Source organism: Seriola lalandi, unplaced genomic scaffold (genome assembly GCF_002814215.2).
Source record: "Seriola lalandi dorsalis isolate HSWRI2012SDOR001 ecotype SW California unplaced genomic scaffold, Sedor1 jcf7180002054978, whole genome shotgun sequence".
Classification (NCBI taxonomy): domain Eukaryota; kingdom Metazoa; phylum Chordata; class Actinopteri; order Carangiformes; family Carangidae; genus Seriola; species Seriola lalandi.
The window spans coordinates 171,166-184,654 of NW_019525528.1; the positions used below are offsets into that span (position 1 = coordinate 171,166).

Below are 13,489 nucleotides of genomic sequence, written 5' to 3' on the forward strand. Positions count from 1 at the left end.
GTGTGTGTGTGTGTGTGTGTGTGTGTGTGTGTGTGTGTGTGTGTGTGTGTGTGTGTGTGAGTGTGTGTGTGTTCTCACCAGCTCTCTCTCTGGGTGATATGAAGAACAGGCGACTCGTCTGCAGCGCTGGACGAATCCTCCGGTCAGAGAGACCAGCAGAGCCAGACCCAGCAGGAACCCTGCAACACAGACCAGAACCAGTAAAACCAGTGGAACCAGTGGAACCAGCAGAGACATCAGACCCTCTGCTGCTGGTCACAGAGACAGAGACCTGATGATTCTTCACCGTGGAGTTCAAATACACATTTCTGACGTTTTCATCCTCAAACCTAAAGTTAAATATCTAAAGACTCGTTTTATATTTAGATTACAGATTAAAATGTATGTGTGTATATTTATATTTCATATTAATATTTTAGATTCTGATTTAATTTGCTCTGAGGTTTAAAACATGTTTGTGTTTTATTGAATTTTATCTTGTATTTTAAACCTTGTATTGGTCTGTGTTCATGTTTAAACCTCCCTGTTCGTCTCTTTCCTCCACAGACAGATTTAAACTGGACGATCCTGAACACAGGAAGTGTTTGTCATTCTTCATGTGTTTGTTTTCCAGCTGTGTCTCATTCTGTCATCACTGTCTCTCAGCTGTCAATCAAACTTTACCTGTTCAGACCTGAGCTGTACGACACACAGCTGTCAGCCCGAACCAAAGATCAGCTTTCTCACATTCCTGGAGAGTTTCTTCAAATCCTCTTCCTCCCTCTCCCCCTCCCCACCCTCCTCTCCCTCCTCCTCCCTTCCCCTCACACGAGAAGTGAGAGAATTGTGTGTGGAACGAATGAAAAAGGGTTCAAACTCCGCCCACTTTCTCATCTACACACAGCTGACCAATCAGTGAGGGCGGATGCTGTGATGTCAGAAAGTTATAGAAATGATCGGAGAGTGTGGCGACACTATCATCCATCTGAACACTTTGGGTGGTCATATGATCCCAATATACACAATACAATATGAATCACAATCCACGATCTTGCTCATCATCTGTTTTCTGTTTCCGCTGTGGTTTTATTCTGAAAGTCCTGGCCGGAAGTTGTGATTCTTGTCTTTCCGCTTCTTTCGGATGGTTCTCTGCTCTTCACCCACAATGCCTCTGTCTTCTCTTTATAAACTGTGAGGTAGAAAACTGGTTCATGTGGAGCTACACCGAACTGACTGAGGCTGCGGAGCAGAACAAGGACTGTCTCGGTTAGCGGTTAGCGGGCTAGCTGTTTATCAGTTAACATGGTCTGTTAGCAGAGACTCAACTTTTAAAATGAAATATCTTTTCAATGATCTGTATGATTCATGCGTGAAAGGAAGCTCCTCCTCCCACAGTCACATATTATACGTTGGACTGACTGACTGAACGCTTATTATAGTTTTTGTCATATCACACATCGTATGTCAAGCAGGCAACAGAACCATTGGAACTTCTTTTCAGAACTTATCAGAATAAAAGCTTTAAATAAAGCATTGCTGCACAAAAACAGACTTTCTTGTGCTTTTAGTTTTCTCTGCAAAATGGCCAAAGAGGAAGTGATGCTGCAGGTAACTGTTGCTGCTCAGACGGAGATCTGTTTATTTTTAGATTAAAAAAATCTTATTATCAAAGTAATCTGGCGGGTCAGAAATAATTGCCACCACTGGTCTATAAAATGTCCTCAGTCACGTCTTCACATGTTGTTACTGTGAGAGAACAACGAAAGCAGCAAACATTCACACCTGAGCAGCTGGAACCAGACATTCTGTCTTTAAAACAAATGATTATCTGTCCATTGACTGATGGACTGACTGATTTGATCTTCAGGTGTCCTCACCTAGGATGAAGCAGGTGCTGTAGTTTGGCTCTGACGGCTGAACCACACACTTCCTGCTGATCACTGTGATGTTTCCTTCCTGCAGGACGTTAAACGAAGCCACCAGGTCTCTGAAGATGTCTGAGGCGAAACCGGATCCATTCACCTGCACCGCCACGGTGACCGGAGCTGACGGGGAACGCAATGGTTATTGTGGTTACCGTCACTTTCACCACCACCTAGGTCATATTCACATCGGACGTCTCGTCTCACCTCGGGCCACAACATCCCCCGTCACCTGGTGGTGCACCTGATCCAGCATCCAGAACACCAGGAAGTCCAGCGCCACCAGCAGACCCCCCATGACCAGGTGTCTGAGGACCGAGACCACGCCCATCATTACCACCCGCCGCTCTCTGCTCGACAGGTGCAGCGACACTGGAAAACAGGCGGGACAAGGGTCACTTCAGTTCATCCTTTGGGTCAAAGCAACGTGTCGTGACATCATACAGCAACCAATCAGGTACCATCTTTATATCTGTCCCACATACTACAGCTGTCAATCACCAGCTGAAATTACACACACACACACACACACACACACACACACACACACACACACACAGGTGTACTGACATGGTGTGATGTAGATCTTGGCCTCTCTGCTTGTGATTGGCAGGACTGAGGCTCCGCCCCCTGAGGTCACCCGTTGGTCGAGCTCTTCAAACTGAGAGCTGATGTAGATGTTGTCAAAGTCGAGCTCACGGAGATACCTGCGTCTGTACCTCACCGCCCTGCACACACACACACACACACACACACACACACACACACACACAGCACACACACAGACACACACACACACACACACACAAACACACACACACACACCTTAAGAAAACAGACCTGATTAAACGTGAGGAGTCGTCTCAGGTGAAGTGTGTTCTGACCTCAGGAAGGAGCAGGCGAGCAGCACGAGGCCGCCATACTTTAATGTTCCGCTGAGGCTCTGAAACACCTGCAGGTCTGATGAAACCTCCTCCATGATGTCCTGAGACACCTGCTGCAGCGAGCGGCTGCTGTTGGCGTCCAGGTCAAAGGTCACCGATGCCGAGATGTTGAATTCAAACTCGCGCTTCATTCGCTCAAACGCTGCGATGGTGGCTGAGGAGGGAGAGTGACGGACTGTGAGAGACCGGAGACCTGTCCAGGTGCGTCCCCCTCCCCCACAGGATGAACAGGTATTTCTAATGGATGATGAAGATGAACTTACGAGCTGCCAGGTGTTTCTTCAGTTGTTTGGCGATGTAGGAGGGGATGATGCAGAAGAGCTCAGCAGCTGAAAATGGCAGGTTATGACCTCGATCAAAAGTAATTTCATGACAAAACTAAAGGTCAACAAAAATGCTCCCTTAAAGTCTTTACGAGGTCATGGTGTCAGTGAACGCACCGCGGGCGAGCTTGCAGAGCGGCAGGAAGCCGTCCACGATGTCACACAGGAAGTTGAAGTCTTCTCCCAGCAGGTCGGAGCAGTCGGCCCGAGCCTCGGCGAACACCGCCCGACACTTCCTGTACGGAGAGCCCAGTTTGGCGTTACAGACGTCCCCGATGTCCACCAGGAAGTGGAGGACGTTCCTCAGAATGCGAGCTAGAGGTCAGAGGTGAGAACACACAGGTATGTGTGGAGGAGGAGTTCCTGTATCCACCTCCACGTGTCCACAGAGACACAGAGACGTCATGTGACTCACGCCACATGTTCTAATGTTTATTTAATAATTATGTTTTTTTTAGTGGCCTTTAACAAACTCCATTTCCCATCAGCCCACAGACCACCGGAGGCGTCGTGGTTAGTTCACATGTCTGCAGAAAGAGTGGGACAGTTGACATTCTTCATCTGGAAACTAAACCTCAGCAACGCGTCATATTTTCAGAAAGACTGATGGAAGAAGAAACAGCTGATTGGAGGTCGTGGGACAGAAGAGGACGTGACGACTGTGACTCAGTGAAACACTTTTGTTTGTTTTCTTTATGTACTGTGTTAATATCTGTACATCAACATGTTTCCATCATCTGTCTCTACGACTCCTGGACGAGCGTCACACACACTTAGAACAATACACATTATTAATCTTAATAATAACTTCATAATTAAACTGTGTCACAATCTCTCCACTGATGAAGGTGTCACTCACCAACATGTTGGACGCTGTCACTCAGAGCCTGGATGAAGTTGTGGACTCGTCCTGCGACAGCATGAGCGTTACTGCTGATCTGTCTGATTCTGTCCAACACAGCTGAACACACACACACACACACACACACACACGATTTCCTTTTGGGGTGGGTCACAGTGACTCATGAAGTCAGTGTTACAAGACTTGTTGAAACTTTTAAATTATGAAATATATATTAAAATTAAAGTTGTGCTTGTAGCAGCTATTTTTTATTTCAGTAGTTTAGTTTCAGCAGTTTTACTGGTTGTAGTATTGGTAGTAACAGCAGTATTTTTGGCAGTGTTTGAGTAGTTTTTAGTAGTATTTTTAACAGTATTTTCAGCGGTATAAGTGGTAGTAAGAGTGGGCGTGTCTTACAGAAGAGGGGCGTGGCTGCTCTCTGCATCAGTTCTTGCGTCTGATTGGCTGCCAGCTCAGCTCCACACAGCAGACTGGCAGCAGCTCGCTCCGTGTTCTCTAAGGTGTTGGCGAGCGGGCCGGACAGCAACACCGAGACGAACAGGAAGAGGAGGAACTTCCTGCCGTGACCTAAGACACAGTAGAAGAGGAGGGACTGTGATTGGCTGATCAGGGCCACGCCTCCATTTAAAGCACCACTTCCATTTGATGGGAATGTCTTTCTGCAGGTATTTGAAAAGTCAGAGGATCAACAAGGATGTTACAGTTGCAACAGGTTTTCTGTTTTTAGTCCAAAGCACTGGATCCTACATTTCCCATAATGCACCTGAATAATATCTTTCATCAGAGCCACGTCTTAAAACTCCATCTAGGCATGTTAGACCTGTGTAGTCTGCGATAACCCTGGTGGGGGGTGGAGTCACTGACCTGAGCAGAGCGAGGGCAGCATCACGGTGACGTCGGCCCGGACTCCGACCGACAGTCCCAGACCGAACGCCGCCAGCAGAGCCAGGGCCAGCGTGGTGTACACACAGAACCACAGAGGCTGCTTCTGCAGAAACAGAGCCGTGATGCCGTACAGAGACGCCAACACCAGCCCGGACATGAACGCCACGAGGCTCCACCCTCCCTCCAACAGGTGACCTTTAACCTTCCTCCAGCCGCTGAGGCGAGAGCGTCCTGATGACCTGTGGAGGGAAACACACTGAGGTCTCTGAAGCGTCACAGGCTGTAACGTTCACCACACCCCTAAACAGACAGATCCAGATGTTACACAGCTACAACAGGCGTCCTGTCGGGCAGGGGTTCAGAAACTGTTTGATTACATCATCTCTGACGTGATTCAAGCTGCTGACATTTGTTGTTCAACCCTGTCTCCATGAAACTGTCAATCAACTATCAATATAATAATATAATAATCAATATGTCAGGAAAAAGTACCAAGATAATCCAACATAAAAAGTAGATTTATGGTATTTATGGGAATTACATGAGAGATAATTTCACATTAAACCAGGTACAGGTGTACTCCAGTACACTGTGACATCACTGCTTGGTGTGGCTATAGACTGACCATGTTTATTTACATGGACATGAGTTGTGTTCGGTCTTTACTGCTGTGTCAGAACCAGGGTCCAGATCATAACAGAGACTTATGTCGACTGTCAGAGGAGAAACTCTAAAGTTGACAGCTCAAATAAAAACCAGTTTAAACCGGTTTAACCCAGTTTAACCCGGTGGACAGGAAACAGCCTGGTGAACACATCCTGACTCATAACAGGTTATACATGTACATTTTTTTTAAAAATGTTTTTCAGAATGAATCCCAAACCTCTTTAAAAACAATTATTTTATTTTACAGTCCTTTAATAATTGAAGTGACCAAGTAAGATGATGTGGTAAGTTAATTGTTAAAACATAATGATAATAATCATATTAATAATAAAGGTAGGGGAGTGCTCACTGTGGGGTGCAGTAGTCTTATCATTTATACAGTGTGTATTTATATATCTGTTACACATATATAACTAATATACTATTCCTTTAATTATAGTTCCAGTGACTAATCTGAATGTGACACAGACATGAAATAAGTATATTTTTATTTTAGCAGCTGCATGTGGAGACAATGGAGACCACCTGTACTTATATACATGTAATTATATAATATCAATCATTTAACAGAAGGTTCAGTATCTTTCTCTCTCTCTCTCTCTTTGTTGCTCTGATGTTCATAATGAAAATAAATCAAACGTTTGATTATTGATGGATATTATTAAAGGTATGAACTCAGTGTAGAAGAGTGTTTCCCGGGCAACAGGTTGTCATTTAAGAAAGTAACCTGAGAACCTTCAGTTCATGTTCTTGAAACATTTAAAAACAAACAGGAACCTTCAGTTCATGTTGTAGGTTCATTATCAGCTGACGTTAGCATCTGTTAGCCATTAGCTCCCAGTTAGCTGAGCTAGCCATCTCTCTCTCTGTCACCTGTGAACAGTTACCTGCTCAGGACTCCTCTAAGGGTGCGTCTGGCCCCGCCTCCTCCGCCCACCTGGACTGTGATGTCAGTTTTCATCAGGTGTCTTCTCCTGTCTTCAGCGTCCATCTCTGACTTCTGAACAGAACCATGAAGTTTTTTGTTGCCTGGAGACCGAAAAACACCACATGACGAACCGAAGCTTGAACCGTAAACACACCTCCGTCACCACCTTCACCTTCATCTTCATCTTCACCTCCATCACCTTCACCTTCACCGTGTGACACTGGACTGAGATTTAAGGCTGTTGAAGCAGACACGAGACCATGGCTCATCGCAGCAGTAAGTTCTGACATATAAACATCTTATTGTCGACGTCATGTTTTGCTAAGCTAACTAAGCTAGCAGCTTCTTCTCGTTTACCTGTTGCTAGGTAAAAAACAGCCACGTTAACCAGCTGTTTGTGTCTCTTCCAGCTGTGGAGAGGGTCAGTCTGACCTACCTGCCTCCAGCTGTTCATCGCTTTCTCTTCAGCCAATCAGAAGAGTTTGTTGTGGCTCACCTGGTCCTCAGAGCGCTGTTTGGAGTAGTGAGCGGCACAGGTAACATCACACCTTTTCACCTGACTAAAAGTGGATTTGAAAATAACTTAACTGGCTAATGTTAGCATTCTCCATTAAAACTGTTTAGTATTTAATTTAAATATTTTGTTTTATTTTAATAAATTTATTTACTTTTGATTCTCTTTTTATCAGTTTATATAATTGTTTTTTTATTTAGTTTTATTTTAAAGTCTGAAATGTTTTATCTTTATTTTTTGTTTTTTATATCATTTTTTATTGTAAAATGATTAACAATGCTTTCATTTTTTGTGTTTTTCATGAGGAAATTTTGATTTTTAATTAGTTGTAATAGTATTATTCTATAATGTTTAATGGTTTATATTATTTAAGTGTTTTCTTAAGCATTTTAATTTGGTTTATATTATTATTATATAACATTTGCTATTTTTACAAATGTTTTATACTTACTATTTTATTGTATATGTTAAAATGTATTCTACACCACACCAATCAGTCTTTTTTTTTTAATTTTTTTTTTTTTTAATTTAATTGATTTTCCTCAACTTTTTATCATGTCCAGTGAAAGATATTCATGATAATCAATCAAGTCAAATACATTGATGTTCCTTCATATCATCCCTGTTCCTCTCGTTCCTTCAGTCCTGTTCCTGGGTGTCGCTCACAGTCTCCCTCTGACCTTTGACCTGAAGCTGGCAGCAGGATGTCTGTTTGTCGGTGAGGAAACTTCATATTTTTACATCAAGCACGTTTACAACATCTGACTGACAAGTGTGTGTGTGTGTGTGTGTGTGTGTGTGCATGTGTTCCAGGTGTGTGTGCAGTAGGCGGGGCGTTGTCCTCCTCCTTCAGGTGTTCAGTCCTCTTGATGTTTCCCAGCATTCTCGGCTCCCGCGGCCGAGCGTACCTGATGTTGTTTATCCTGTCAGTGCTCTACAGAGGTACACACACACACACACACACACACACACACACACACACACACACACACACACACTCAATAACCCAGTTCGTCCTCATCACTAACGTCAGCCTCTTTCTGGTTCATCACTGCCCCTCACGTGTTTCTCAGCAGATAAATATCAAGTACAGAGGTTAATAACTCTTACTGAATATTAGTCAAAGATCAGGTTGGTGTGGTTGACACTCAGGTGTGAGTCTGAGGGAATCAGGTGAAGGACGACAAAATATAGATGGTGGATGAAGCTTCGTTTATCTCAGTTCACTAGTGACACCTGCTGGTGAAGGTAAGTGAGAGCAGCTGATTCAGAAAGGATCACGTGTCACTGCTGCTGCACAGAGATCAGGACATGATGGATAGATATTGATAAGCAGAAAGATAGATAGATGCAGGTGTGACTGTGCAACATGTTACAGTAAAGTTAATAATAAACATATTGTTGAAGCGCGGATGTGGAATATGAATGTAGTTAATGTTGTGATGCGTCCTGTCTCTGTGTGATGATGTCATCGCAGGGCCGGTCTCTAACGTCCAGCGGAACATGGAGACGGCCGCTCTGTCTCTGAGCTGTAACCTGGACCTGCAGGTTCATCACAGCAAGTTACTGTGGAGGGACGCCGTCTCGCCTTTTCTACGCATCACCAAGGAGCTCATGGTGACAGAGACACGCCCCGGGACATCACAGCTAACTGCTAACAGCTAACGTGTCCACCATTTCAAAAAACATTTGTAAACAAACTAACAATTACCTGGTGATTTGTCCATAACTAAAGCAAAAATAATGATAATATTAATAATAACAACAACAACAACATAATAATAACTGAAAAAAAAAGACTTTAAAATCATGTTTGATATAAAAACCTGTAATAATGATTCACAGTATTTTAACATCACGACAGAAAGAGTTCAAAGTTCATCTTGAATGACTGAATGTCTTTGACTTCACGTTCCCTTATTTAACATCTATAATCAATGGTATAAACATGTAATAAATGGTTGTCTTCCAGTGTAGTTAATAAGCAGATATAAGGATGTTTAAATCTTTGTTCATGTTCAGTATTTGTTCTATATATTTAATATTGATCCATCTGTTTCTACAGCAGCCTCCTCTGATGATGGAGTTAGTCATTAACAAACACGTTAATAAACACTTATATCTGATTACAGCTGCTTTACATAATAAAACAAAGTACATATCTGTTATCTATCTTACAGTCTGTGAACATCACACCATCATAGAGGTCATCAGAAAACATTTCTCTTTTTAAGACAAATGAATGAAACCACCAAAACAACCAATCAGTAATCAATAAGAAGGTTCAGATCAGTGTCTGATGATCAGGGGGCGGGGCTTGTGTCTCCCGTTCAGGACGATAAAGCGGAGTTTGAGTCGGAGGCTCTGGACGTCAGCAGGAGGTTTCAGAGCATCAGAGACGAGGTCGTCCTTCAGTACGGATACGACAAATTCAGACCTCAACAGGGAAACAGCACACAGGAGCAGTTCACTACAAAGACCATGATGCAGTGCGACAGTGAGTCAGATTTATTACATTTGATGCTGAAGTGAAATCTGAGACTTTAACGTCGTCTCTATTATTTTATTTGAAGCTGCAGCTCAAAGTCTGAAGAACAACAAACGTCTAACTGTCTAAAAACATTTGTCCTGGACTCAGTTCAACAGGTTAGAGTTGATTTGTGTGTGTCATCCAGGTGTGGTGGACGAGGGCGTGCAGCGCTGCTCTGATTGGTTCAGACTCAGGTGGGCGGAGTGTATGAAGGAGATACCTGTCCCCGTCATCAACCACATCCTGTGTGTCTCTATGAAGTTCCACTTCCTGTGTGACGTCATGAGAGGTGAGAGGTCACACATGACCAGACTCAAAGCATTTCATTTATTGTTCCTGTGGTCAGAGAACAGGTGGAGGTGTGTGACAGTGATGGGAGGATCAACTGGTTTGATGGTGTTCAATAGAAACATCATAGATTTAGATATGAAGAAGCTAACTGTCCTTTAAGGGCTTTGATACACAGAGCCGACATTCAGCCGACAGACAGCCAACATTCAGCCGACAGACAGCCAACATTCAGCCGGTAGTCAGCCAACTATCGGCCGACATTCAGGCGACAATGAAACTTTACAGACCCAGTTGTATTTCTTTCAGGCATCGTGTCATTTTTGTTGAGTTTGGCCTCAAACTGAAGACAAAGTGTAATCCTCTTCCTCCTCCTCCTCCTCTTCTTCTCTTGTCAGTGATGACTCCATGGTGCAGAGAGAAGATTCCTGTGGAGGGAAACTTCGGTCAGCTGTTTGACAAACTGAACCTGTCGGTCGACCTGTTGTCCAGAGAGTTCAGCACCGAGCTCGTGCTCCAGGTCAGAACCACACCCATCATCTGATCAGCACCCTCTCTGTTAATGTCCAGTCAAACTGACCTGTGACCTGTGACCTGTGACCTCCTGCAGGAGCAGCAGCAGCAGGAGGTGCTGGGTGGAGCTCTGATGGATCAGGAGATCACTCAGTCAGTCAGAGGATCCTTTCTGAAACTGAAGAGAACGATGGAGCAGCTGCTGGACATCCTGCAGCTGCTGATGTCCTTCACCTTCCTCAGCATCTTCACCCAGTACGTGTCTCCGTCTCTTTGTAGCTGCTTCCTCTCTGTCTCTTTGTAGCTGCTTCCTCTCTGTCTCTTTGTAGCTGCTTCCTCTCTGTCTCTTTGTAGCTGCTCTCTCTGTCTCTTTGTAGCTGCTTCCTCTCTGTCTCTTTGTAGCTGTCCTCTGTCTCTTTCTCTGTCTCTGTAATTAATTCATCCATGATTCCCCCCCCCCAGGGCGTTTGGTTACCTCAGTCAGTACAGGAGGGACGTTCGGTTTGACAACGTTTACATCACCTCCTACTTCAGACGGATCGACGCTCACAGGAGAAGAGTGGTAACGTCATCATCATCATCACCTTCATCATCATCATCACTGCTACATGCTGACTGACAGTTTGACCATGTGATGTGTTCAGGGGGAGCGGTGTCTGCTGCCGCTGAAGCAATCAGAGGGGAAGAAGTTAATCGACCCGTGGAGCCCGAAAATTCTTCCTGAGGAGTTTAAAGAAGTTGTGAGTTCACATGTGATTTCTGATCATCCAATCAGGTTTAAAGCTGCACCGCTCTCAGAACATCCTGAGACACGATCATGAGATAATGTGACACAGAGTCACGTGGTGTCAGGTCTGAACCACATCACCCACAATCCATCTCTCTCTCTCCCCTCAGCTGCTGTCTCCTCACACAATCATAAACACACGACTACTCCGACATCTGCACAGAACTCAGACCTGGTTTGTGTGTGTGTGTGTGTGTGTGTGTGTGTGTGTGGTCAGATGTCAGGTGTGTTTCAGGTGCTGGCGGTCTCTCTGCTGTGCGTCGTCCTCCTGACTGTCGACTTCTCTGTGTTCCACGTCCTGGACATCGTCAACAGACACAGCGTCACCCAGTTCAACCTGACCAGTAAACACACACACGCACGGACGCACGCACGCACACACACACACACACACACACACACACCTTCAGAAAACAAACCTGATTAAACGTGAGGCGACGACTCAGCTGATGTGAGTTGTGACCTCAGGAAGGAGCAGGTGAGCAGCACGACTGTAACGGTGCAAATATGAAAATATAAAGAGTTTATGATGTCAGACTGTTTATTTGTCAACAAAAGGTTTGGGACATTTTATAACAAAAATAAAAAAAACTGATAATTTTGTAAATTTTTTTATGTTAAGATTCCCAACACAAATGTCATGTAACTGATATGTGATGTGAAGATTATATAAGTTAGTTTCACTCATTGGTAACTATTAGAAAACAAACGTTAATCACGTCAGACTGTTGATGTGTGAGTGTGATGTTTCTCTACAGTCTTCAGCTGTTCTGTTGTCACTATGAAAACAATATATTCATGATAATATTAATTCATTCATTAATTAAAATTCGACACTGACACAATTTTTTGGAGAAATGGCTGTGAAAAAAAAAGACAAGCGCACCACTGATTCTATTTCAGATTCACAACTCGAGCTTAACTGACATCACCACTGAGGGTTTGTGGGTAATGAAGTCCTCTCTGCAGGGAGTCACAAGGTGGACATCAGAGTGGGCGGGGCGTCCATGATGGCCCGCCTCCTGAGGAAGACGATTTCAGCCTTCAACAGCTCGTCCAGCCTCCACATCCAGACCGACAACCAGGGTAGGTCAAAGGTCAAAGGTCGCACAGTACTCGTCTGTGATCAGTTATTAAAGGACCAGCACGTGATTTTAGGACAAAACATTTAATAAAAGAAGAAAATATTTCCTTATTTATTCATTTAATCAGACTGAAAATCAAACCTCATTAAAATAAATTACTGTATAAATAAATAAAGTAAAATATAGAAATTTAACATTAATTAAATAAGTCATTGAAGCCAACTCATTACTGTTAAATGTTACTTGATGTTGTTATAATGTGTTTTATTTTCAATTATTTTTATTTCATAAAAAAAATATTTTGTGATTATTTCATTTAAAAATAAAATAATTTTCTGATTTTGTTTCATTTAAAATATTAGTCATTTTATTTTTATTCTTACTGATGATTTTCATGACAGTGAAGTCGTCACATTTTGTCCAATGAAATAAAACGGAATATAATACATGAACAAATAAATACATAAATACATAATAAATACATGAAAGTGTTATTATTAAATAAAAACATCTCTAATGACAGAATAAAATGACATTAGGTTTAATTATGACTTTAATTTCATTATTTATTCCATAATTTCAGAATTCATCAGTTGATTTATTTATTTTATATATTTTCGTATTTCATTCATATGAATGTGTTTTTTCATATTGATTAAACTGATCAGGTTTGAATATGATGAATTTATTTTAAACTGATCCAGAAGAGGACAGTTTACATTAACACGCCCCTCCTCTCTCTCTCTCTCTCTCCCCCCTCAGGTTGTGTGTCTCCCCCCTCCTCCCTCCCAGCAGCTGTGTATGTGAGCTGTGTGTGTTGTGTCCTGTTGGGGGCGCTGTTCAGCTGCCTCCAGGTTTACACCAACCGCCTCCGACGGGTCATCGCTGCTTTCTACCACCCACAGGTACACACACACACACACACACACACACACACACACACACACACACACACATTAACACACATTAACACACATTAACACACACACACACACACACACACATTAACACACACTAAATAAAGTGACAGCAGAGAGGTCTGCTGATGGTGTGACAACATTACACCGAAATATGAGATAATATAGATAGATGGATAGATTGATAGTTTTGAAGGAGTTTCTGCAGAGAAGATTAAACTGAGTCAGTGAGTGATGTCAGGGCGCAGGCTGCTCCAGGATCAGCTGTGTCTGCTGGTTCACAGTAGAAACTTTGTTTAACATATGTTACACTGTGATGTCACTTCCTCTGCTGCACTGATGGAGA

General features: G+C 43.2%; 2 protein-coding genes across 2 annotated transcripts in view; one reads left to right on the forward strand and one right to left on the reverse strand.

The window, feature by feature from the left end:
• dcst2 (DC-STAMP domain containing 2) overlaps positions 1–6,721 on the reverse strand; it is a 17,458-nt gene extending 10,737 nt beyond the window's left edge. Inside the window, 11 exon segments of the mRNA XM_087171169.1 lie at positions 79–179; positions 1,857–2,024; positions 2,109–2,273; positions 2,472–2,629; positions 2,786–2,999; positions 3,109–3,174; positions 3,286–3,483; positions 4,028–4,129; positions 4,427–4,597; positions 4,895–5,154; positions 6,469–6,721. Of these exon segments, the coding sequence (XP_087027295.1) occupies positions 79–179; positions 1,857–2,024; positions 2,109–2,273; positions 2,472–2,629; positions 2,786–2,999; positions 3,109–3,174; positions 3,286–3,483; positions 4,028–4,129; positions 4,427–4,597; positions 4,895–5,154; positions 6,469–6,572 (1,707 nt within the window). The 5' untranslated portion in view covers positions 6,573–6,721.
• Positions 6,722–6,769: 48 nt separating this feature from the next.
• Positions 6,770–13,489, forward strand: part of dcst1 (DC-STAMP domain containing 1) — a 10,046-nt gene continuing 3,326 nt past the window's right edge. The window contains exons 1-14 of the mRNA XM_023396499.2: positions 6,770–6,785; positions 6,920–7,045; positions 7,667–7,741; positions 7,837–7,965; positions 8,501–8,640; positions 9,358–9,520; positions 9,699–9,842; positions 10,240–10,361; positions 10,452–10,609; positions 10,817–10,916; positions 10,999–11,094; positions 11,359–11,485; positions 12,111–12,227; positions 12,989–13,131. Of these exons, the coding sequence (XP_023252267.2) occupies positions 6,770–6,785; positions 6,920–7,045; positions 7,667–7,741; positions 7,837–7,965; positions 8,501–8,640; positions 9,358–9,520; positions 9,699–9,842; positions 10,240–10,361; positions 10,452–10,609; positions 10,817–10,916; positions 10,999–11,094; positions 11,359–11,485; positions 12,111–12,227; positions 12,989–13,131 (1,656 nt within the window). The remainder of the gene's footprint in view (positions 6,786–6,919; positions 7,046–7,666; positions 7,742–7,836; positions 7,966–8,500; positions 8,641–9,357; positions 9,521–9,698; positions 9,843–10,239; positions 10,362–10,451; positions 10,610–10,816; positions 10,917–10,998; positions 11,095–11,358; positions 11,486–12,110; positions 12,228–12,988; positions 13,132–13,489) is intronic.